This window comes from Calonectris borealis, chromosome 18 (genome assembly GCF_964195595.1).
Source record: "Calonectris borealis chromosome 18, bCalBor7.hap1.2, whole genome shotgun sequence".
Classification (NCBI taxonomy): domain Eukaryota; kingdom Metazoa; phylum Chordata; class Aves; order Procellariiformes; family Procellariidae; genus Calonectris; species Calonectris borealis.
The window spans coordinates 11,197,038-11,221,272 of NC_134329.1; the positions used below are offsets into that span (position 1 = coordinate 11,197,038).

Here is a 24,235-nt window from a genome sequence, read left to right on the forward strand (position 1 = left end):
CTCCTGCCCTCAAAATGTGATGTTGGAGCTGCTGCTGTGTATTTATTTACTGCTGGGTAGCCTTCGCGCCAGGCGACCAGCTCTCTCCCTTCCCAGGGAACGCAGTGGGGCTCCCCTGTTTCCAGCATTTTACTTAGCCCACGTGTTGGGCATGACAGCCCGGCACCGGTGTGTCTGGCGCTGCTTCTTGGGCCCGGAGAGGGGGGAGTTGCAGCAGCTTCTTGAAGTCGTTTTGTTTTCTGGTGTCTGCCCAGAAGTTGCATGCTGATATTTTGCGGGAAATCAGACTGCTGGAGGCATCGCCAGCTTCAGCGTCGGAGCCTGACACGACTTAGGCTGTTCAGTAGCCTCGAGGGCTGTTCTAGGCTCAGCGCAGCTCTGCAGGAGATGCTGTTGTCAGTGCCTGCAAACTGCAGCGTTTCCCAGATCCCTGCAGCCCTTGGCAATGAAGTGTAGGCGCCTTAACATCAGCTTAAAAATTAGTCTTGGTTTACAGCCAGAGCTTAAGGCAGAGGCCAGGGCGTTTTGCCTCGTCCCCGCGGCGCCGCTGAGAAGCGGGAGCGCCTGCGCTGCCGGAGGGATCGCGGCCCCTGGCCCGGGAGGTCTCGGAGCACCAGCCTGCAGTGGGGGTGCGCTGCGGGCAGGGGGTGCTGGCGCAGCGCTGCAGGTGCAGAGCCCCGCGGAGAAGCTGGTTTTCCCAGCTGAGTGGCCCGGGGAGCAGGCAGCCCAGAGGGATCTTGGTGCCTTCGGTGGGCACTGGCTGACTCCCATCTTCTCCCCTCTCTCCTCTCCCTCTCCAGGTTCCCTGGTCCAGGCAGCACTGTCTCAGCCGACCTCCGGTGTCATGAACCCAGGATAAACCATCCAGATTAGCTGCTCCGGGATTAGGACCTGCAGCTACTATGGCTGGTTCCAGCAGAAGGTACTTGGCAGTGCCCCTGTCACTGTCATCTATGGCAACACCAACAGACCCTCGGGCATCCCTTCACGATTCTCCGGTTCTGTGTGCGGCTCCACGGGCACGTTAACCATCAGTGGGGTCCAAGCCGAGGACGGGTGTCCTGGTTTTGGCTGGGATAGAATTAATTTCCTTCCTAGTAGCTGGTATAGTGCTAGCTTTTGGATTTAGTATGAGAATAATGTTGGTAACACACTGATGTTTTAGTGTTGCTCGGTAGTGTAGACGGGAGTCAAGGACTTTTCAGCTTCCTATGCTCTGCCAGGTGCACAAGAAGCTGGGAGGGAGCATAGCCAGGACAGATGACCCAAACTGACCAACTGGGTATTCCATACCATATGACGTCATGCTCAGTATATAAGGCTGGGGGAAGAAGAAGGAAGAGGGGGACGTTCGGAGTGATGGCGTTTGTCTTCCCAAGTAACCGTTACGTGTGATGGAGCCCTGCTTTCCTGGAGATGGCTGAACACCTGCCTGCCAGTGGGAAGGAGTGAATGAATTCCTTGTTTTGCTTTGCTTGTGTGCACGGCTTTTGCTTTACCTATTAAACTGTCTTTATCTCAACCCACAAGTATCCTCACTTTTACTTTTCTGATTCTCTCCCCCATCCCTCCGGGGGGGGAGTGAGCGAGCGGCTGGGTGGTGTTTGGCTGCCTGCCGGCTTAAACCGCAACACCGAGGCTCTCTATTCCTGTGGTAGCTATGGAAGTGGCAGCAATGATGTCTGGCGACAATGAGTTATAGGAAGTGAGACAAAGACTCCAAAATCAGAGGAAGTTTTCCAGACCTTCTCCGTCCTGGCCCAGCAGAGTTGTGGCTGTGGGGCTGGGGCAGGTTCCTGTCCCCTCTGCACGGCCATAGCTCTGAATGTCCTCCCTTTCGTGTCCCAGAGCACTTGAGGTGACTTTATGGCTGGGGACAATTGTCCTGGTCCTTACAAAATTCACAGTGTGGCCTTGTCTGCCACCCCACTGCCTCTTGCTACTGACAACCATGTCCTCCTGCTGCTGCCAGAGCTGCCTCTGCACTGGGACGTGTTGTGCTGGGCTCAGCTCCCCAAATTGGCCTGCGCCTGTGGCCGGGTCCATTCTCCTCCAACTGTGGCGTTCCCTGTCCCACTGCCCGGGGAGGGCTGTGCTCGTGGGGCACTGGCTGACCCCCGTCTTCTCCCCTCTCTCCTCTCCCTCTCCAGGTTCCCTGGTCCAGGCAGCGCTGACCCAGCTGCCCTCAGTGTCGGTGAACCCGGGACAAACCGTCCAGATCACCTGCTCTGGGGGCAGCAGCAGCTGGTATGGTTGGTACCAGCAGAAGACACCTGGCAGTGCCCCTGTCACTGTGATCTACCAGAACAGCAACAGACCCTCGGGCATCCCCTCCCGATTCTCCGGATCCATGTCCGGCTCCACGGGCACGTTAACCATCAGTGGGGTCCAAGCCGAGGACGAGGCTGTCTATTACTGTGGTGGCTACGACAGCAGCAGTACTGCTGCCATGGTGACACGGAGCAATGGGGAAGTGATACAAAATCTCCCGCCATCGCAGGGGCCAGTCAGGAGTCTCTGCTGTCCCCATTTGATGGTGGGGCAGGTCTCCACCATGGCCCTGCCCTTGCTGCCCTGTGCTGGAGGGGGCTGTGCCTGATGTCCCGGCTTAGCCGTCCCGTAGAGCCCCAGGTCTGAGCCCCTTCCCGGTCATTTGAGGACGGGTGACCCCCAGCAGCCCTGTCCCTGCCCTGCACTGCAAGTCTGAGGTCCCCTGCACTCCCCAGCTGGCACCCAGGGCCCTGCCGGGTGCCTCCCTGCCCTCCTCCAAGCCCAGCTGCGCCAGGGGCCCCCGGGCCATCACCGCAGGGGGGTTCAGCCCTGCTGAAACTCTCGTTCCAGCACCAGGAGGTGGGGTCGTGCCACGGGCCGGGGAGCTGGGCCAAAGCTTTGCCTTCAAGCCCTGGGAAGGGACGTTTCCCGTGGGCGCAGCAGCTCCAGGGCCGTGCGTGAGGCTGCCAGGGCAGAGCAGGGCTGGCCAGGGGCTGCTCTGTCGTGCTGCAAGAGGAGCCCACGGGCTACTCGAGCATTGGCTGTGTTTGCCCAGTGCTGGCCCACAGGGCTCAGGCTCAGCCTGTGCAGGAGCTCCCCGGCACCTCTGGACCCCTGGGAAGCCCCTGGCCCTGGGCAATGTCCCACACAGTCCCATGAGAGCAGGGGCTGCCCAGCACCCTGAACCCATCCCCATCCTGTGTCGGGAGCTGCCGTCTCCTCCTCACGGTGCTCGCCCATGGCTCAGGTGCCCTGGCCACACTCGCTGCGCCCAGCAGGGGACTTTGAGCACAGGGGTCCCATCCCCATCCCACTGCCCGGGGAGGGCTGTGCTCCTGGGGCACTGGCTGACCCCCGTCTTCTCCCCTCTCTCCTCTCCCTCTCCAGGTTCCCTGGTCCAGGCAGCGCTGACTCAGCCGCCCTCAGTGTCAGCGAACCCAGGACAAACCGTCCAGATCACCTGCTCCGGGTTTAGCAGTGGCAGCTATGTTGGCTGGTACCAGCAGAAGACACCTGGCAGTGCCCCTGTCACTGTGATCTACGAGAGCACAAAGAGACCCTCGGGCATCCCCTCCCGATTCTCCGGATCCAAGTCCGGCTCCACGGGCACGTTAACCATCAGTGGGTTCCAAGCCGAGGACGAGGCTGTCTATTACTGTGGTGGCTACGACGGCAGCAGTGCTGGTCAGGGTCATGGTGATGCTGACATTAGTTTTTTCCCTCCTGTTCATTGCTACGCCTTCCCCTGCGTGGGGAAGAGTGGGGAGGGTGGGCAGTTCACACCCTTTTGACTTGTGGCTGTTGTGGCTCTTGCTTTGCAGGGTTTTGTCTGCATCTCTGTCCTGATGCCACCTCCCCTCTGGTGCCCATGCTGTGCTGGAGATGCCCCCATTCCCTTTGTCACACATCGCCTCCCCATGCAGCTTCTCACTGACCGGGACCCCCTGCCCTGCAGTCCCTGGCTACTGGCCTGGATGTGGCCCCTGTGGGGCATGGGCAGGGGTGTCTCCAGACTGCTGCAAACGCTGGGTGCCCACGGCAGGCCGTGCCCCTGGGCTGCCCGGTGTCGGTGACAGGGATGAGGTGTGCCCCGAGGGGCAGCGGGCAGGGAGAGGGTCCAGGCTCTGGCTACAGCAGCACCTCAGGGAGCGCCTGGGCTTGGGGCTGCACCCAGGGTGTCCCATCTGTGTGCCCGCAGGCAGAGGAGTCCCGTCACTGTCCCGCTGCCCGGGGAGGGCCGTGCTCCTGGGACACTTGCTGACCCCCATCTTCTCCCCTCTCTCCTCTCCCTCTCTGGTCTCCAGGCAGGGCCTACTCAGCCGCCCTCGATGTACGTGTCCCCAGGAGTAAACAGCTGGATCTCCTGCTCCAGGATTAACAACTACTATGGCTGGTTCCAGCAGAAGGTACCTGGCAGTGTCCCTGTCACTGTGATATATTTAAAGAATAAGAGACCCGCGGGCATCCTTTTGCGATTCTCCGGATCCCTGTCTGGCTCCACGGGCACGTTAACCATCAGTGGGGTCCAAGCCGAGGACGAGGCTGTCTATTACTGTGGTGGCAGCGATGGCAGCAACTATGGTGTCTAGAGACAATGAGTTATAGGAAGTGAGACAAAGATTCGAAAGTCAGAGTTTTCAACCCTCCTCCCTCCTGGCCCAGCAGAGTTGTGGCTGTGGGGCTGAGGCACCTTCCTGTCCCCTCTGCCCACCCATAGCTGTGAATGTCCTCCCTTTCTTGTCCCAGAGCACTTGAGGTGACTTTATGGCTGGGGACCATTGTCCCTGTCCCTACAAAATTCACAGTGTGGCCTTGTCTGCCACCCCACTGCCTCTTGCTACTGACAACCATGTCCTCCTGCTGCTACCAGAGCTGCCTCTGCACTGGGACGTGTTGTGCTGGGCTCTGCTCCCCAAATTTGCCTGTGCCTGTGGTTGTGTCCATTCTTCTCTGACTGTGGCGTTCCCTGTCCTGCTGCCTTGGGAGGGCTGTGCTCCTGGGGCACTGGCTGACCCCCGTCTTCTCCCCTCTCTCCTCTCCCACTCCAGGTTCCCTGGTCCAGGCAGCGCTGACTCAGCCGCCCTCGGTGTCAGCAAACCTGGGACAAACCGTCTGGATTAGGTTGTCTGGAAGTAGCAACCAGTATGGCTGGTACCAGCAGAAGGTACCTGGCAGTGCCCCTGTCCCTGTCATCTGCTACAAGAGACTCCTGGACATCCCTTTGTGATTCTTCAGATCCTTCTCTGGGACCACGGGCACGTTAACCATCAGTGGGGTCCAAGCCGAGGACGAGGCTGTCTATTACTGTGGTGGCTGGGACAGCAGCAGCGATGCTGTTGTAGTGACACAGAGAGAAGTGGAAGTGAGCTACAGAGGAGTTAAAAATGGGGATTTTCTGCCCTTCTCCTTCATGGCTGAACAGGGCTGTGGGGCTCAGGCAGGTTTGTGTCCCCTCTGCATGGCCATGGTTGTGAATGTCCTCCTAATTGTGCCTCATGGTGCAGCAGGTGACTCTGGGGCTGTGGGCACCTCGTGCCTGTCCCTACAGAAGGCATGGCATTGCCTTGTCCCCAGCCCCGCTGCCTCTTTCTGCTGGCAGCTGCGTCCTGCTGGTGCAGGGCCCCAGGGCGGCCATGGGCTCTGTGTGCGAGTCTCTGGTTTCCTCCGTTTCCTCGGTGGTGTCATGCCCTTGGGGCACAGGGGCCCTATCTCCCCCTGCCTGGGGAGGGCTGTGCTGCTGGGGCAGTGGCTGACCCCCATCTTCTCCCCTCTCTCCTCTCCCTCTCCAGGTTCCCTGGTCCAGGCAGCGCTGACTCAGCCGCCCTCAGTGTCAGCGAACCCAGGAGAAACCGTCCAGATCAACTGCTCCGGGCTTTACAGCAGCAGCAGCTATGCTGGCTGGTACCAGCAGAAGACACCTGGCAGTGCCCCTGTCACTGTGATCTACAAGAGCAACCAGAGACCCTCGGGCATCCCTTCACGATTCTCCGGATCCAAGTCCGGTACCACGGCCACGTTAACCATCAGTGGGGTCCAAGCCGAGGACGAGGCTGTCTGTTACTGTGGTGGCGTCGACAGCAGCAGTACTGCTGCCATGGTGACACAGAGCAATGGGGAAGTGATACAAAAACCTCCCGCCATCGCAGGGGCCAGTCAGGAGTCTCTGCTGTCCAGGTTTGATGGTGGGGCAGGTCTCCACCATGGCCCTGCCCTTGCTGCCCTGTGCTGGAGGGGGCTGTGCCTGGTGTCCCGGCTCGGCCGTCCCTTAGAGCCCCAGGTCTGTGCCCATCCCCAGTCATTTGGGAAGGGGATGTATAGCACTTGGGTATGTGCCACTCTCCGTGGCCACACTACCCATCCCTGGAGTCCAAGCCGAGGCAGACGCTGTCTCTTACTGTGCCAGCTGGGATAACAGTGCTGGTCGGGGTCACGGTGACTCGCAGCACAGGGGAAATGAGACGCAAACGCACTCTTGCCCCTGGGCCCCTCAGGTGCCACCTCCTGCTGCTGCTGCTGCTGCTGCTGCTGCTTGGATGCGGTGGTGGAGCAGCACATGTGCCTGTGAGGCGGCTCCCGCCGTGGGCCACGTGCTCTGCTCCAGCAGGTCCCCTCCGTGCTGCCTGCAGGGAGACAGCCCCCCTGCAGCCCTGCCCTGCCTGTGCCCATCAGGCTCTCTGTGCCCCGGGCACCCTGGGGAGGCCAGAGTGGGGGACAGGGGGGGTTTGTGGGGGTGGGGGCATTTCCCGAGGGCACAGCAGCTCTTGGGCTGGGCATGAGGCTGACGAAGGAGGCCGCAATCGCTGTGCCCTGGGTTGGAGCAGGGCTGGCCGGGGGCTACCCCAACGGCTGTGAGCAGAGCCCCTGGGCTGCCCTGGCTCTGGCAGAGCTTGCCCAGTGCCGGCCTGTTGGGCTCTTGACCAGCTCGTCGGGAGGTATTGCTGGAGCCCCGGGGCTCGGTGCCGGGCGGCTCCCATTTTGCTGTGGAGTGGAGGCCTGGGAAGAGCAAAGGTCTTGAGCGATGGGCCTGGGCTGGCAGGGGAAGAGCCAGGGCAGAAAAGCAGCAAAGCAAGAGGGTACTGCAGGTGCTGGGGCTGGGGCAAGCCCCAGAATCGCTGGGGCTGGAGGTGCCTCTGAAGATTGTCTCTTCCCACTCCCTGCTCAAAGCTGGGTTGGCTACTGCAGGTTGCCCACAGCTTGTCCTGGTAGGTTTTGAATATCTCCAAGGATGGAGACTTCACAGCTCTCTGGGCAACCCGTTCCAGTGTTTGACCGTCCTTGCAGCAGAAAAAAGGTTTTGCTATGTGTAGGCAGATTTTCTTGTGTTTCAGCCCGTCCCTGTTGCCTCTTGTGCCGTCAGTGGACACCTCTGAGAGGAGCTGGCTGCATCTTCTTTCCTGCCCCCAGGAGATATTATAATGTTAATAAGATGCCCCTGAGGCTCCCCGCCTTGGGCCCAGCCATCCCAACTTGCGCCGCCTCTCTCCATACGAGTGATGCTCTGAGCCCTTCATCATCCTCGAGGCCCTTCCCTGGCCTCGCTCCCACCTGTCCCAATCCCTGGCTGGGGAACCCAGAGCTGACACTGTGCCGGGCTGTGCCGCAGGGCGCTGAGCCGAGGGGAAGGATCCTCTCCCTGGCTGCCCACAATGCTCCTGCTAATGCAGCCCACGGGTGCTTTGCTGGCTCCTTGGAGTCCTACCGGCCCACCAGGGCCTTTTCTGCCACAGGGCTGCCAGCCGCTCGGCCCCAGCGTGCCCGGGCAGGGGTTGCCCCCCAGGGGCAGGGTGCCGCATGGCTGCTGCAAGAGAAGGGGCAAGGGCAGCGCCGCAGGGCCCCAGCTGCATCGGGCAAGGGCAGGAATGGCCAAGGCCTGTGTGGGGCCTGGGACATCTGTAGCAGGGGAAAATGCCAAAAGTGGGGTGGGGGGTGCTGGGGGTTGGCGGCGTCCAAGCTCAGTCACTGGGAGCTGCGAGCGCCACCCGCCCCCCTGCCCCCAGCGCCCGGCTCTCCCGTCCCGCGCCCTTTGGCCCTGCAGCCGCTCGGCCCAGGATGGGGACGGGGGGGCCATGCTGGCGGGTGTCGGGCTCTGAGCTGGGACGTGTCTCTGTGTCTCCGCTCTGTGCCCGGGGACAAGCCCCGCCGCATCTGGGGTGGTGGGGCTGGGCGTGGAGCGGGGAGGGAGGTGGGGAGAGAGGTGCGGGCAGGATCCGGCCCTGAGCGCGGGGCCAGATTTGCATGGAGGGGCCGTGCCCCGGGCAGGCGCGGGCTTAAAAGGGAGTCGGGGTCCGCAGCACAGCTCCATCGTCGTGGGGACACGGAGCTGGTGGGATCGCACCATGGCCTGGGCCCTTCTCCTCGTCGCGGTGCTCGCCCATGGCTCAGGTGCCCTGGACAGACTCGCTGCGCCCGGCCGGGGCCTTTGGGCACAGGGGCCCTGTCCCGCTGGCCGGGGAGGGCTGTGCTCCTCGGGCACTGGCTGACCCCCGTCTTCTCCCCTCTCTCCTCTCCCTCTCCAGGTTCCCTGGTCCAGGCAGCGCTGACTCAGCCGCCCTCGGTGTCAGCGAACCCAGGACAAACCATCCAGATCACCTGCTCCGGGAGCAGCTACAGCTATGGCTGGTTCCAGCAGAAGACACCTGGCAGTGCCCCTGTCACTGTGATCTATGCTAACAGCAACAGACCCTCGGGCATCCCCTCGCGATTCTCCGGATCCACGTCCGGCTCCACGGCCACGTTAACCATCAGTGGGGTCCAAGCCGAGGACGAGGCTGTCTATTACTGTGGTGGCTACGACAGCAGCGGTACTGCTGCCACGGTGACACGGAGCAATGGGGAAGTGATACAAAAACCTCCCGCCATCGCAGGGGCCAGTCAGGAGTCTCTGCTGTCTCCGTTTGATGGTGGGGCAGGTCCACGCCATGGCCCTGCCCTTGCTGCCCTGTGCTGGAGGTGGCTGTGCCTGGTGTCCCAGCTCAGCCGTCCCTTTGAGCCCCAGGTCTGTGCCCGTTCCCTGTCGCTTGGGGAGGAGACTGGATACGATAGGGTAGGATAGGTTACGATAGGATAGGATAGGATAGGATAGGATAGGATAGGATAGGATAGGATAGGATAGAATATTTCAGTTGGAAGGGACCTACAACGATCATCTAGTCCAACTGCCTGACCACTTCAGGGCTGACCAAAAGTTAAAGCCTATTATTAATGGCACTGTCCAAATGCCTCTCTAACACTGACAGGCTTGGGGCATGAACCAACTTTCTAGGAAGCCTATTCAGTGTTTGACCACCCTCTTGGTAAAGAAATGCTGGGATGACCCCCAGCAGCCCTGTCCCTGCCCTGCACTGCAAGTCTGAGGTCCCCTGCACTCCCCAGCTGGCACCCAGGGCCCTGCCGGGTGCCTCCCTGCCCTCCTCCAAGCCCAGCTGCGCCGGGGCCCCCAGTCCATCACCGCAGGGGGGTTCAGCCCTGCTGAAACTCTCGTTCCAGCACCAGGAGGTGGGGTCGTGCCACGGGCCGGGGAGCTGGGCCAAAGCTTTGCCTTCAAGCCCTGGGAAGGGACGTTTCCCGTGGGCGCAGCAGCTCCAGGGCCGTGCGCGAGGCTGCCAGGGCAGAGCAGGGCTGGCCAGGGGCTGCTCTGTCGTGCTGCAAGAGGAGCCCACGGGCTACTCCAGCGTTGGCTGTGTTTGCCCAGTGCTGGCCCACAGGGCTCAGGCTCAGCCTGTGCAGGAGCCCCCCAGCACCTGGCCCCCCCGGGAAGCCCCTGGCCCTGGGCAATGTCCAACCATGGCCCCACAACAGCAGGGGCTGCCCAGCACCCTGCCCCCATACCTGTCCTGCTGCAGGACTCCAGGGGACTGGGCCACCGCTGGGGACAAAGGCACTGGCTCCTCTGTGTCATGGGATGCCACTTGTTTTCAGCAGTGACATTTCCTGCGTTCCCATGAGTGTGACAGGCAGGGGACACAGGCTGGGGGTGAGGGTGTGTGATAGGGCCAGCCTTTGGGCAGGGGTGCTGGCCCCACAGGGGCTGCATTTGTGGTGTCGGGAGCTGCCGCGTGCACAGCCAGGTCCCAGGTGGCCTTGCCCCCCAGCTCTGTGCCTGGGACCGTGGTGGGGGCCAGAGGGCCATGTGCCATGGGCTGGGGCCAGGAGGCCACAGGCAGGGCTGTACTGAGCACCCTGTGGTCCTCAGGGGTGAGGGCTACTCTGTGCTCCCCAACAAGCCCCACTCCTGGCCCCGCTCCCCTTGCCTGCTCCATGTTAAGATCCCAGGTGCTCATCGGTCACAGATAATGTTCAACTGAGGACCTCGGAGGAATGGAAACGGGGGCTTTGCTCCTGCCTTTTCCCAGCCCTTTCCCCATGGGAGAGCCTAGTTGCACCCAGCTGGACCCCAAAAATCCACCCCAGTGGCAATAGCCTGGGCCAGGGCTTGTCCTTCCATCCCCGGCACATGCACCGGCTCGTCTGCTCCCCACAACCCCTGGGGCGGATGTTGGAGCTGCGAGTGCTGCCTGCCCCCCTACACCCCCTGCCCCCAGCACCCGGCTCTCCCATCCCGCGCCCTTTAGCCCTGCAGCCGCTCGGCCCAGGATGGGGACGGGGGGGCCGTGCTGGCGGGTGTCGGGCTCTGAGCTGGGACGTGTCTCTGTGTCTCCGCTCTGTGCCCGGGGACAAGCCCCGCCGCATCTGGGGTGGTGGGGCTGGGCGTGGAGCGGGGAGGGAGGTGGGGAGAGAGGTGCGGGCAGGATCCGGCCCTGAGCGCGGGGCCAGATTTGCATGGAGGGGCCGTGCCCCGGGCAGGCGCGGGCTTAAAAGGGAGTCGGGGTCCGCAGCACAGCCCCATCGTCGTGGGGACACGGAGCTGGTGGGATCGCACCATGGCCTGGGCCCTTCTCCTCGTCGCGGTGCTCGCCCATGGCTCAGGTGCCCTGGACAGACTCACTGTGCCCAGCCGGGGCCTTTGGGCACAAGGGTCCCATCCGCATCCCGCTGGCCGGGGAGGGCTGTGCTCCTGGGGCACTGGCTGACCCCCGTCTTCTCCCCTCTCTCCTCTCCCTCTCCAGGTTCCCTGGTCCAGGCAGCGCTGACTCAGCCGCCCTCGGTGTCAGCGAACCTGGGACAAACCGTCCAGATCACCTGCTCCGGTGCTGGCAGCTACTATGGCTGGTACCAGCAGAAGACACCTGGCAGTGCCCCTGTCACTGTGATCTATGCTAACAACAACAGACCCTCGGGCATCCCCTCGCGATTCTCTGGATCCAAGTCCGGCTCCACGGCCACGTTAACCATCAGTGGGGTCCAAGCCAAGGACGAGGCTGTCTATTACTGTGGTGGCAGCACTGATCCCACAGTGACGTGGAGCAATGGGGAAGTGATACAAAAACCTCCCACCGTCGCAGGGCCAGTTAGGAGTCTCTGCTTTCCCCATTTGAGGGCCATGGCCCTGGCCTTGTTGCCCTGTGCTGCAGGTGGCTGTGCATGGTGTCCCAGCTTGGCCATCCCTTAGAACCCCAGGTCTGTGCCTGTACCCTGTCATTTGGGGAGGGGGTGATCGCCAGCAGCCCTGTCCGTGCCTCGCACTGCCGGTCCAAGGTCCCCTGTGCTCCCCAGCTGGCACCCGGGGTCCTGCCAGGTGACTGCCTCCCCTCCTCCCAGCGCTGCTTTGCCAGGAGCCCCCAGGCACTGGGCATCTGCTTCCCCCAGCCAGTGCTGATTTTAGCCCATAAAGGAAGAGTTTTCTGGGGGTAGATGTTTGCACAAGCCATGCCAGGGCAGTTTCAGGGTGGTTTATGCTGCAAGGCTGCTCAGCCCATCCTACCCTTTCCCTTCTCGTTTTTTCCAGGCATGTCTGGGCAAGCCACGTGGCGGCAATGGAGAGTGCCTGGCGTGGCCTCTGCTGCTCAGCCCTGGCAGCTGGGACACAGCAGTCATGCGTAGCCTCCCCGGTGCCCCCCTGGGACCAGCACCCTGTCACCTGCCCTCGATGCCGCCAAAGCCATGTGCCAGGCAGGTGCTGAAGCACCAACACCCCTGCTATGTCCAGCACACAGCATCAGTCCTCCTCCATGTCCTCCTCCAAGGAGAAGAACCTGACTTTTGTGCTGAACGTTGTCTCCCTTTATTGTCCTCTCCTAACATGGAACCGAAACCCCATCGAAGTCTGAGAAATGCTTAGAAACTGGTCGTCCACAATAGATGGTATGGGCTTCAGCTAAATGCCGTAGACAATTTCAGTGGTTTTTTTGGCTAGTTTCAGCCTTTGCACCAATGCATAAGCCTATCCAGAGGCTCTGAAACAGAAAGTTTCGAACCACAAAATCTTTGAAGCATCATTTATTTTCTAGTGACTCAGAAGGTTCACTGACTCTTCCTCTTTCTATAATCACTTGCACAAACCACAGCATTTGAATATTTTCAAGTTCAATTTAAGTTGGTGCTATTGAAATTCAGCACTCCAAGAGCTTGTTTGCTCCAAGCTGAGCACCCTGCGCCCTGTGAGATTGGCACCATGCTGGGAAAATACTTTACAAAGCAGCAGCCAAGTCTTCCCTCGGGAGTTTTAAGTTAATTGGTCTTAGCTGAAACCCATCCTGGCTCACCCCTGCCTTGGCTATTGCAGCTGTATGTAGGCATCCACATCCCTCGCATGCTTTTCTCTGCTAGTCCCAGCTCTTCCTCTTTACCAACAGCCTCTGATGCCTCCTCTCCAACCCCCTTGTGTGCCCTGACCCTTGGCAGATGCTCCCAGGAGCTGTCACCCGAGGGCTGCTGCTCCAAGGGGCTGTGAAGGCAGGGGCTAATAGGGCGCTACCACGAGCAGCAGCCTGGGGGATGCAGAATGGGCAGGGGCGGCTCTCCAGGAAGCTGTTCCTGGGTGGATAGGGGATACTGCTTGGAGCAAACCTGCAGGTCTCTGCGGTCTCCCTGTCTCCTGTGCAAGGAAAATATGTCTGCCGTGCCTTTCTGTCCATGCTGCTCCTCCCTGCTGCTCCGGAGCTCTCTTAGCTGGTGGAGCAGCACCATCCTCCACTGCCAGTGCCTTGGGAAGCAGCCACCACCTCGGCAGAACCAGGTGAGATGGGTTTAAATGCTCTGCTGGGCGCTGAGGGTTGCTCTGGCACCGTCCAGCTCAGCTCCCAAAGGCAGGAGGGTGCCCAGGGCAGGACTGGCAGCTCACGGGCTGCCTGCGCTCCACTGAGCTCACCCTGGCAGTAACACATGTTCCCTCTCAGCACACGCATGCACTGGGACCTGCTGCTTTCACTCGCCCTTTACTTCGTGTTCCTCGCATCCCCCTGGCCCCTGGCTTGCCCATAGCCCAGGCCATGCCGCCCACTCAGGACTGCCTGTGCTCGGCACATCTCTGACATCTCCACATGTCCCAGCCCGGGAAGGAGTGGCGCGGAGGAGTGCTGCAGTGCTCAGACGGGGTGAAGCTGGACATGGCGAGCTGCCACCCCTTTCCCAGAGACAGGGTGGGACTGCTCATAAGGCCACCAAAGGCAGACTGGCCCAAACTCGGGGGAACCTTCACTAAAACTTGTAAGCCAGCAAGCATTTTATACAGAGGGGTGTTTGGAGGGGGATTGACATGTGATTTCAGCCAAGACCACCAAGACGGTGGCAGAGCTGCTGGATATCCCTTGGGAGAGACGGGTAGGGGGCAGGATGCACAAATACCATCCCTGCTCCATCATCCCCAGCAAGCGGCACTGGACAAGCTGCGTCAGTGGCTGGGAGGCTGGCTGCCTCCCCACCATGCTCATGGGGCACTGGGGCCACTGGCTGGGCATAAGCAGCTGCTTGAGCTCCTTCTGCGCAGCAATGTGTCGCTGCCTTTATTTCTTTGGCGGTGGGACCCAGCTGACTGTCCTCAGTAAGTTGCTCTGATGCTCACACAGGGTCTTCCCCATGCCAGAGGCTGTATGGGCTCTTCCTGGGGTTTGAGGTGCGTTGTTTTTTTTCTTTCTTCAACTTCTCCATTTGGTTATAGCGTGTTCTCCATCTGTCTTACCGCACTGAAATGTATTCATGTGCCTTTCCTTGACAGGAGGAAACAAGGTTTTATGGGCTAATTGGGCTTCGCTGCTTGCAAAACAGTTTTGGTCCTTTCAAATCTGCAGACCCTCTACTGATCCTGTGGGTCTCGTTCAACTTGTCTGAGTGCAGGAGTTACTGGGTAAAAATATATCTATGTATTTGCCAGACAGCCAGATTATATTGGAGTTTATGAAACAGAAATTTCTTAACATTTCTCTTTCTCCTAACGAGAAGCTCCCAGTTGTGCTCTATGGTATGATGTGAAAATATATAGGGGGCTGAAGTGGAAGGGCTTCAAGTCTGAGCAGGCAGATTGAGCTTGCTGGCTGAGGACAAGGTTGCCTCTTCATGTCTCAATGGCACTCAGGAGGATGGCTGCTTCTTCAGCCTCCAAAAAGCTGAGTCTTGGCTACAGCTGCACACGTGCGTGGCACAGGGCCAAGGCGTGGGATGCTGGTGCAGGGAATCCTGCAGACGCGCACACTGGGTGTCCTCAGTGAGCTGGGGCCTTTTACCTCCAGGGCAGCCTTTTTAGATTGCTAGGTGACGGCAGAGACCTTGAGCTATTAGCTCCTTTGCTGGTGGTGGGAACTGCACTGAAAGACTCCAGCCAGGACCAAAACCCCGCAGGTACAGCCATGTCTGCACTTTAAAGACCTTCTTCTTTCCACATCCGCCTCCCCACACTGCTCTCTCCCCTCGCAGGCCAGCCCAAGGTCTCCCCCACCGTCCACCTCTTCCCGCCGTCCTCTGAAGAGCTCTCGACGCAGAACAAAGCCACCCTGGTGTGTCTGGCGGGAGGCTTCTCCCAGCGCCGTGCAGGTGGCCTGGACGGCCGATGGCCGCACCCTCTCCAGCAGCATCAAGACCAGCCAGCCCCAGCGGCAGACCAACAACCAGTACATGGCCAGCAGCTACCTGACACTGAGTGCCAGCGACTGGAAGAGCCACGAGACCTACGCCTGCGAGGTCACGCATGAGACTGGCACCATTGAGAAGGTCCTCAATAGATCTGAGTGCTCGTAACCCCACTGGGGAACAGACAACCCTGGCCCTGGAACATCACATCCCCTGGCACACCCTGCTTCACCACCTGCCCCATCCCTGTCCCCTCCTTCTGTGCAAGTCTCCGCCGTCTCTGTCGGCCCTTCCTTCTCCCCATGCCTGAATCCCTCCCATCTCCCCTGCCCCATTCCCTCATCCTGGGCATCATCCAAATAAACCCTGAGCTAGCACTGGCCCTGCATCCACATCTCCCAGTCCTTCCTCCTTGGTCAAATATGATTATGACCCTGCAACAAAACATGGCCCTGTTCGGCTGAGAGCTTAACTGCTTGCTCCCACATCTTGAGCTCGCTGTTGTTGCATTTTCCCCTGCAATGGTCTGCGACTTGTCCTCAGGTGTCCCCAGCTGGCTGCTGCCCTCCCTGCCCGGGCTCCTGCCCCAAATTTTGTGGCACCTGGTGAGCGGAGCAGGAGCCATCTCAGGCGCTGGGGCCTGAGTTTGGTCCGTGGGCACTGGCTTGATCTCCCCCAGCACAGGAGCTAAATTAAGTTGGAGAAAGCAGCCAGTCAGGGCTCCTCTGCTGCAGGGCCCAGTGCTGGCCGATGCCCCTAGACCTCCGCTCTGCCTGCGGACCAGGCCCCCGACCCAGGCAGGACATTAAGCACTGAGCTGAGCTCTGTTAGGGCAGAAGTAAAAACTCCCGTGAATTCGGCCTTCAGTCATCACCCACTGATGCAGTCATAGGCACCTTCAGCCAGCGTCTCCCGGGCGTGATCCTCCGTCATGGCTGGCAGCTTCATTGGCTATGAACTTCCCCCCACACCAGAGCCAACCCTGCACCAGTGACTTTGAGGGCGCCGAGATGCCAGGTGTGACGGAGGGAAGTGCTTATTCACCCTCGGTGGGATGGTCCAGCGCCCCACGCCCAGCCCCGAGCGCAGGGCTGAGCCCTGGCACAGCGGTGGGCGCAGCGCGACGGCAGCCAGGGCTGCACCACTCCCCTGCCGCGGGCTGCTCCAGCACAGGGCACCCTGACACAGCTGCCGCGAGGAGGCTCGCCCGCCCGCCAGGCACTGAAAATCCTGCCCAGGTAGGGATGTGGGCTGTGCCACGGTCCAGTTTTGCCCCGGAGAGCAGAGCCAGGCTGCTGGGTGGCACAGACACCAAGAGGTGGGCTCCCCTATGAAACCACGGCACCTGCGCCAGTGCTGGTGTTTCTGGGCAGTGGGAGGGATGGATGGATGGTTTACTCATGAGGTTTACCCGCACACATACTGTCCGATGGCCAGTGGTCCCTGTTCGCCCTGGCTGCAGCCACAGTGTGGCCCGAGGGGTGGCAGGACGGTGGCTCCCCCAGGGCAGCCCGCAGCCACCTGCGTGGCAGCAGCACGGGTCGAGGCAAGGAGCTGCCTGTTGCGCATTAGGTGCACCCAAAGCCTCCACCAGCCCTTCCTCACCTGGGATTAACGTCCCCACACCACAGGCAAGGACATGGGCTTGTAATGAGCACAAGGCACACGGTCCTGGGTAGCAGTGGGTCCCTGGAGCAGCCAATGACGCAGCCATGGCTCTGGAGAGCCCAGCCAGCGCGGTCCATGCAGGATGGTGGGGCCACAGCCACCCATTTTCCTGTGGCCCCTCCAGCAAGGACACGCAGTTGTCCCCATATGGCTTTCCTGCTGCTCCTGCTCTGCCACATCCACCAGGGCATGTCCAGCACCGTGCATCCTGCCTTCTGTGTCCATCAGGACACCTCCATCCCATCACCTTCATCCTGCTGTGTCCATCGGGACACCTCCATCCCATCACCTTCATCCTGCTGTGTCCATCGGGACACCTTCATCCCATCATCTTCATCCTGCTGTGTCCATCAGGACACCTCCATCCCATCACCTTCATCCTGCTGTGTCCATCGGGACACCTCCATCCCATCACCTTCATCCTGCTGTGTCCATCGGGACACCTCCATCCCATCACCTTCATCCTGCTGTGTCCATTGGAGTATCTCCATCCCATCACCTCCATCCTGCCACATCCATAGGGCGCAAGCCTGCTCCTACCATGGGGCAGGAGGTTTTTGCACGGCCCTGTATCACTGTGTGGTGTATTCGGGGCCGGGACCCTGTTGACCGTCCTAGGTGAGTCGCCGACTTCTTCTCGGTCTTTCCTTCCCCACCGTGAAATTGTGACATTTTGTCGATTTTCGGTCATTTTGGTGGTTTTTCTCGGACTTTGCGCTGGGCTGGGGTGTGCCGCCGGTTTGGGGACGGGCACTAAGCGCGGCGTTGCGGGCTGTGTCTTGTCCCTGTGGACTTGGAGGGCTCTGGTGCACGCCACGGAGGTTTGGGGGGTATTTTCTTAATTGAAAGATCTTAAAATTTGGCCAGGAAATGTGTCTGAGGTCTTAGGGAGCCTATTTTAGAAACTCAGGTTTAGGTCTCTAAGAAAGTCAATTTTTGTTAAAGAAATTAGTCGTTAGTCTAAGGTCTAAGGTCTAAGTCCTCAACTCTTAGTCCTGAGGACTAAGTCCGTCACCCTCAGCGAGGAGCAGGGGCTTCTCTGCAGAGTCCCGCGGCCGAGGGTGCGGGTGCCGTGAAATGGCAGCCTGTCCTCGGCCACGAGCGGGCTGAAGTCACATCCAACTTGGTGTTAAAATGGCACGTCCCTGAGATCTTAACCAAAAGTTTTCAGGGGTGTCTTAAAGAGCCCGTTGTCCAGGTAAGCCGTGTCAAAAATGGAGATTATTGTGTTGAAAATGCTGCTGGGAACATCATTTGTCTGTTTTTGTCTGTGATTTTTAAAAGAATTTGGCCAAAAAAACCAATCTGAACCAAATTACTAGGGGCGTAAGATCATGAAAAATTTAGTTTGCCAATTTCTTCAGCAGAAAGTTTTTAATGGCAGAGTCCTCCTGGTTTTTGAATAGAGAGAGAGATAGAAATAGGTAGATAGAGACGTTGTACATTTGAGGAGGCAGCAGAACCACCTCGGAAAGACCAGACATCTTTTCTCCGTCTTCCTTTGGGTGATTCTTAATTGTACTTTTTCTGAGATAAGTCTGAAAGTGTCTGAAAGCAGAACTGGGCAGAAAACAGGGTGGTTTGTCTTTGAAATTTCGATTTTTAAAAAAATTGTCTTGCAAAAGGGAAGAAATGGGTTTATGGCAACTAACCAGAGATTTTGTTTTATATATATATTACATATATATATATATATATGAATATATATAAAAAATATATATAACATATTTTTATATATATGAGAAATACATAGATACGTAAATATGTATCTTATATGAATTCTATATAATTATATATATATTTATATAACAATATATACTGCATATATATGTAGTATACTGTATATTTTATGTATGTAATATATGAGATATATATGATGTATATTAGCTGTATATAGAGATATCTATAATATATAATGTATATATGCACATATATACACTTATAGTGTATATATAACATATATACAAGTATATATGGGATGTATGTATATGTGTATGTGTATTACACACACACTTTTTTTTTTTTAATATATACACATATATATATTAAAAAAATACGTATAGATGTATCCCAAATCTAAATCTAAATACATTAGGTTTATAAATTATAACCTCTTAGCTGTGGGGGAAGTGAGGAGTTTCTGGGCAGTGCAGCTGGGGCAGGCAGGGCAGGCAGGGCAGGCAGGGCAGGCAGGCAGCGGGCTGTGGCAGGGCATGGAGTCCCCCCTGACCCCGCGCCGCTCTCTCTCCCCTCGCAGGCCAGCCCAAGGTCTCCCCCACCGTCCACCTCTTCCCGCCATCCTCTGAAGAGCTCTCGACGCAGAACAAAGCCACCCTGGTGTGTCTGGTGGGAGACTTCTACCCCGGCGCCGTGCAGGTGGCCTGGACAGCCGATGGCCGCACCCTCTCCAGCGGCATCGAGACCAGCCAGCCCCAGCGGCAGACCAACAACCAGTACATGGCCAGCAGCTACCTGACACTGAGTGCCAGCGACTGGAAGAGCCACGAGACCTACGCCTGCAAGGTCACGCACGAGGCCGGCAACGTGGAGAAGAGCATGAAGAGATCCGAGTGCTCCTAACCCCGCCGGGACCTCCCTGCACCCGGTGGCCCCTCATCAGCCCCCTCCCTCTTCCCCGCGGCTGGGGGCAGCGCCTCCCCCCCGCCACAGATGTCTCTCCGCACGTCCCCCTGTCCCCTGCTCCTGTCCCCCCGCCCTGAGTGTCACACGAATAAACACCGACACTGAACTAGCGCTGGCTCAGCATCCCTGTCTCTGTGTCCTTCCAACGCGCCCGCTCCGCCCGTGCCGGCCAGCATCGTCCCAGTGGCACCAGTATGGATGAGGGTGGGATGGGAACACACATGTATGCACACACACGCACACACACGCGTATTGTTGGGGTGCCCAGGGTTCTCTGCAGCTCTTGCTCACCCCTGGGGACCCTGCTGAACACCCCCGGCACCACCAAGACCAGGGCATGAGCAGCTTGGGGCATCAGCCTGGTCTAAGTTCCCATGCGGGCAGCGAGCACATGGCCCTGGCTGTGTCGGCCTTGTCCCTCGCCCGCTGGTCTCTGGGCACCAGGTGCCTTGCAGGGACACGTGGCTTGCGGTGGGACGATGGCCAGCCGTGTCCCTTTGCTGGCCAGCCCTGGCTGTGTCCCCTTTTCCTTGGTCACCCCTGTGTCCCCCGGGATAGGGGTGCCAGTGTAGCCGCCGGGGCATGCACATGCACCAGTCTGTCCCTTGCACCCTGTGCCACAGCAGCCTGGGCTCCTGTGTGCCACATGCCCTGTCCCCAGCACAGCCCCAGGGACGTTTCCCTGGGGCCCTGCACATAGAGCGACCCACAGCCCCAGCGGTGCCGGGAGCGCCAGTGCTCAGCTCCAGATGCCCCATCAGAGCTGCCAGAAGCCACCCTGGGGACAGGGGATGGGAGCACCTGGCCACGCCGTGTGCAGTTCGGGGGGGAGATGCCCCCTCTCCAGCCTCTTGGTAAACGGGGGACGGCCCCACCACATCCCCCTCCCCAGGCTGTGTCGGTGCCAGTGGGGTGCTCAGCCCCACCAGGCTTTGGGTTGCCACGTGTCCCCTGCAGGGACACACAATCATAGAATCACAGAATGGTTTGGGTTGGGAGGGACCTTTAAAGGCCATCTAGTCCAACCCCCCTGCAATGAGCAGGGACATCTTCAACGACATCAGGTTGCTCAGAGCCCCTGACCTTGAATGTTTTCAGGGATGGGACATTTACCATCTCTCTGGGCAACCTGCTCCAAGTGTTTCACGACCCTCATTGTAAAAAATGTTTTCCTTATATCTAGTCTGAATCTACTGTCTTTTAGTTTAAAACCATCACCCCTTGTCCTATTGCTACAGGCCCTGCTAAAAAGTCTGTCCCCATCTTTCTTATAAGCCCCCTTTAAGTACTGATAAGCCGTGATAAGGTCTTCCCGTAGCCTTCTCTTCCCCAGGCTGAACAACCCCAACTCTCTCAGCCTTTCTTCATAGGAGAGGTGATCATTTTTGTGGCCTCCTCTGGACCTGCTCCAACAGGTCCATGTCTTTCCTGTAGTGAGAGCTCCAGAGCTGGAGGCAGTCCTCCAGGTGAGGTCTCACCGGAGCAGAGTAGAGGGGCAGAATCACCTCCCTCGACCTGCTGGCCGTGCTGCTTGTGATGCAGCCCAAGATACGGTTGACTTTCTGGTAAAGGGGTGGGGGACAGCCCCACCATATCCCCCTCTGTGGGCTGTGTCGGTGCCAGCGGGCTTCCCAGCCCCACCAGGCTCTGGGTTGCCGTCTGTGCCAGCAGGCGCCTTCTGCGGACATCTCTCAGGGCACAGGAGGGATGACCAGACCCCCGGGAGCCTGGCCATGGGAGTGACCCCCAGCGAGACACAGAGGTCAGCCCCACTTGGGGCAGCCCCCGTGCCCATCCCAGGGACCTGGATCCCCACCACCATCACGGCTCCTCCTTGCCTCCTGCTGGCGATCGGCTCCCCAGGAATGCCAGGGGTTCGCCAACACCTTCACCGTGGGACGGGCACTGCCTGCGTTGGCCTTGCTTGGGGCAAAGTCCCCAGCAGCCGGCAAGGAGAAAGCACCGCTCTGTGCAGTGCTGCTGGCTGTGTGTCCTCCCTGCTGCGTCCATCTGTCCTGTCCACTGCAGCGCCTCTGTCCTGTCCACCTCAATGCCTCCATCCATCCTACCCACCTCCACACCTCCATCCGTCCCGGAAAGCTCTGATGGAGCTGCCCACCCTGGCTCCTTGATGCTCTTTTTTACCCAGCCGTTCAGCAACCACTTGAGGATTTCTCAGGAAATGAAGCCAAAATGAAGCCAAAAATCTTCTGCCAAACTCAAACCTACGAGACAAGATTCGAGAGGACAGTTTCTGCTCTCTGCATTGTTCTTTCTCGGGCAAAACATCTAAAAGAGCAGAGCCTCCCAGGGAACGAGCACTGTGGCAGCAACCCCAAACTTACCAGGAAAGCAAATACCAAAGAGAACCTTTGAATGGAATTAAGTTTCTTTCATCCACCCCTTGCTCACATGGACATGCCAGGGTGGGCAGTGACGGCCTGGACATAGCACTGGTTCTGCTGCCGGCGAAAGGAATCCCATGTCCCTCAGTACTGCTGGGGACCTCCCAGCGATAGCAACACAGTGTTTAAGCATTTCAGAAGACTTTATTATGATGGGAAGATGCTGCTAGTTACTCAGATAAGGTGCTTTTCCCAGTGCGTATTTCTGCAGGGTGTGCAGCTCTCCAGCCTGCTCCTGGTCCGTGGTCACATCCGCAGCGCCAGCCCAAGGCTCCCAGCTGGAGCAGCATCCCCGTCTTTGTCCCCATCCCTCCCCATTGCTGCTGGAGACAGCAGCTTCCCATTCCCTGCTGTCCCCATGTCCCCATACCCAAACTGCTCTCCCCTGTCCTGCCTATGTTCCCTGCACCCAGGGGTCACCCAAACAAACACCATGCCACCAAGCTTACGCTGGCTCTGCATGGATGGCCACGTCTCCTGCACCCCCACCCCATTTCCATGCTGGTGTTATATCTCCATGTGCACTAAAATCAGCTTTTGCCAAGCAGCAGGGCTGTTTGCGGCTGCTGTTTCTCTCCAGCTGCCTGGTGACCCTGCAGCCCCTGGGGATGGTGGGGCACTGGGAGGTGCACTGAGTGCCCCAGGCCTCTGCCAGCCTGTCTCCCTGCGGCTCCACGGACATGTGCCAGCCCTGCAGGGATGTGTGCCAGCCCTGTGGGGGCCGTGGGCAGTGGGCAGTCCTGGCAGGGCACAGACCGGGGGGGGCAGGGGGGGATGTGAGCCCTGGTCTGACCCGGCCCTCCTTCCCTCCTGCTTTTTTGCATGGAGCTGGCAGTAGGGCCTGGAACCCACCAGAGGTGCCAAGAGGCACCTCATGCTCTAAAACCACTTTATTGGCTTTATTCTGGCTTTATTCTGGCTTTACTCTGGCTTTACTCTGGCTTTATTCTGGCCCAGCCAGGCAAGGGAGACCCTGCCATGGCACAGCCCTGTGCATGGGCAAACCCCCTTCCCATCGCCCTGCATGGGGGGACTGGGCCGATGGGCACAGTCCCAGTGTCCCTGTTCATGTGTGGGGTGACAGGTTTGGGGTTTTCCCAGGAAAACTCATCCCCACAGAGCAAACCCATGCCCAGGGGAGGAGCCAGCAGCGGGATGGATGCTCAGCCTGCATCGCAGCAGGGGAAGGAAGGGAGGGTGATGGAGGCATCTGATGTGTTTCAAGATGAGATCCTTTAAGACACAGTTTCCCGGGCAGAGAGAGCCTGCAGAGGCAGAGAGCCAGCAGAGTTGGTCCTGGGGGGCTGCCGGGCTGCGGTGCCTGTGGTAGGGGGTCTGGGTGGCGAGGGTCCCTGCAGCGCGGCCACATGCGCCAAGCCTGGCTCGCTGCTGGGGGACACAGACTCAGAAATGGCACCAGCTCCTCCGCCCTCGTGCTGAGCCCCTTTCCACGGGCAAGCGAGGTTATTCCCCAGCAAACCCCTGCCCACAGCATCCTCATCCCTGTCCTCATGGTGTTGCCAAGGGCTTTCACCAGGGAGAGCTGCTGTCTGGGTTTCTGCCAGCCAAAAATGCCCCAAGGACTGAGACCTGCTGCCAGGAAGGATGCTCACTTTTTTTTTCCGCTGAGAAAGCTGAAGCCTCAGTAATTATTGATTCCCGTAGTCTCAAACCCTTAAGCAGTGGTTGAGACCGGAGTGAATGGTGCGGTAATACAGGAGCCCCCATCCCAGCCGTGCTGCCAGGTTTTACCCTGCTAAATGCCACATTTTGGGGGGGCAGCTGGTGGGGAGGGGGGCGGCAGGGCTTTTGTGGGGCTTGAAATCCATGTCGACATCCCATGGGTAAAGCCTGTCCCTCAGTTACAGGACATCAGACTGAGCTTTTCAGGGGTTCAGTTCAGGGCAGGTCCTGTTGGGCCATGAGCTGGGGTCTCGCTTCGGCTCAGGTCTGGGCGAGCAGAGCACAGGCACATCTCTGCCTCCAGGGGCAGGAAACCTCACTAATTATTGATTAAAAGATTTTGCTAAACCCTTTCCATAAGCAACAACTGGCAAGGAAAAAACCTGCTGAATTATAGATCAATGGCCCCGGCTCCCCCAGGGCCCCCATGTTCCCCTGCCGCTCACAGCACGGCAAATTTCCAGCCACAGTTTTATCCATAACAAGCCCTTCAACGGGGCTGGAGAGATGCCGCTGGGAATCACACTGGGATGCGGGGCCTGATCCAGCCCCCGGACAGGGAGGGAAGCTGTGCCTGGGAAGAAAAGGCCCGTCCCGCTCCCGCAGCCGCCCTCGGCGGGGTTTTCTGGTGAGCAAATGTGCTGAGTGAAACCGAAACCCGCGCCTCTCCCCAGCTGCAGCTCTCGCTCTCGCTCTGCCATCTCCCGTGCTGCAATTTTAAAGTCATTTATTTTTTTGTTTTCCCAGCCTGCCATTAATTTTAAAACGAGGGGGATCTAATTTAGTAAACGAGATGCTTCAGGAAGGCTTTAATTAACTGCGGAGAGAGGCGGTGGGTCCCTCGGCGGGGTCGGGGCTTGGTGAGAGCTGCGCTCCCAGGCTGAGGCTCGCAGGCGAGGGCTTAGTGAGGCCTTCGGGAGGTTTAATAAACCCCGGTGGTTTAA

The 24,235-nt window shown here is 59.0% G+C and overlaps 1 protein-coding gene, 1 long non-coding RNA gene and 1 gene segment (V, D, J or C); all 3 read left to right on the forward strand.

Annotated features, from left to right (window-relative positions):
- Positions 1-456: 456 nt before the first annotated feature.
- On the forward strand, positions 457-1,522 carry LOC142089970 (uncharacterized). Its single transcript, XR_012676369.1, has 2 exons — positions 457-922; positions 1,224-1,522. It is a non-coding gene; the product is annotated as an uncharacterized LOC142089970 (long non-coding RNA).
- Positions 1,523-10,838: 9,316 nt separating this feature from the next.
- On the forward strand, positions 10,839-19,312 carry LOC142090290 (immunoglobulin lambda-1 light chain-like). Its single transcript, XM_075167935.1, has 4 exons — positions 10,839-10,917; positions 11,058-11,337; positions 17,132-17,178; positions 18,818-19,312. Exons 1-4 carry the CDS (start codon positions 10,872-10,874, stop codon positions 19,138-19,140), a joined length of 696 nt encoding a protein of 231 aa, XP_075024036.1. The 5' UTR covers positions 10,839-10,871; the 3' UTR covers positions 19,141-19,312.
- Positions 13,920-15,274, forward strand: LOC142090371 (Ig lambda chain C region-like). The segment is given in 2 exon segments: positions 13,920-13,942; positions 14,690-15,274. Coding segments are annotated over 2 exon segments (394 nt in total).
- Positions 19,313-24,235: the final 4,923 nt, after the last annotated feature.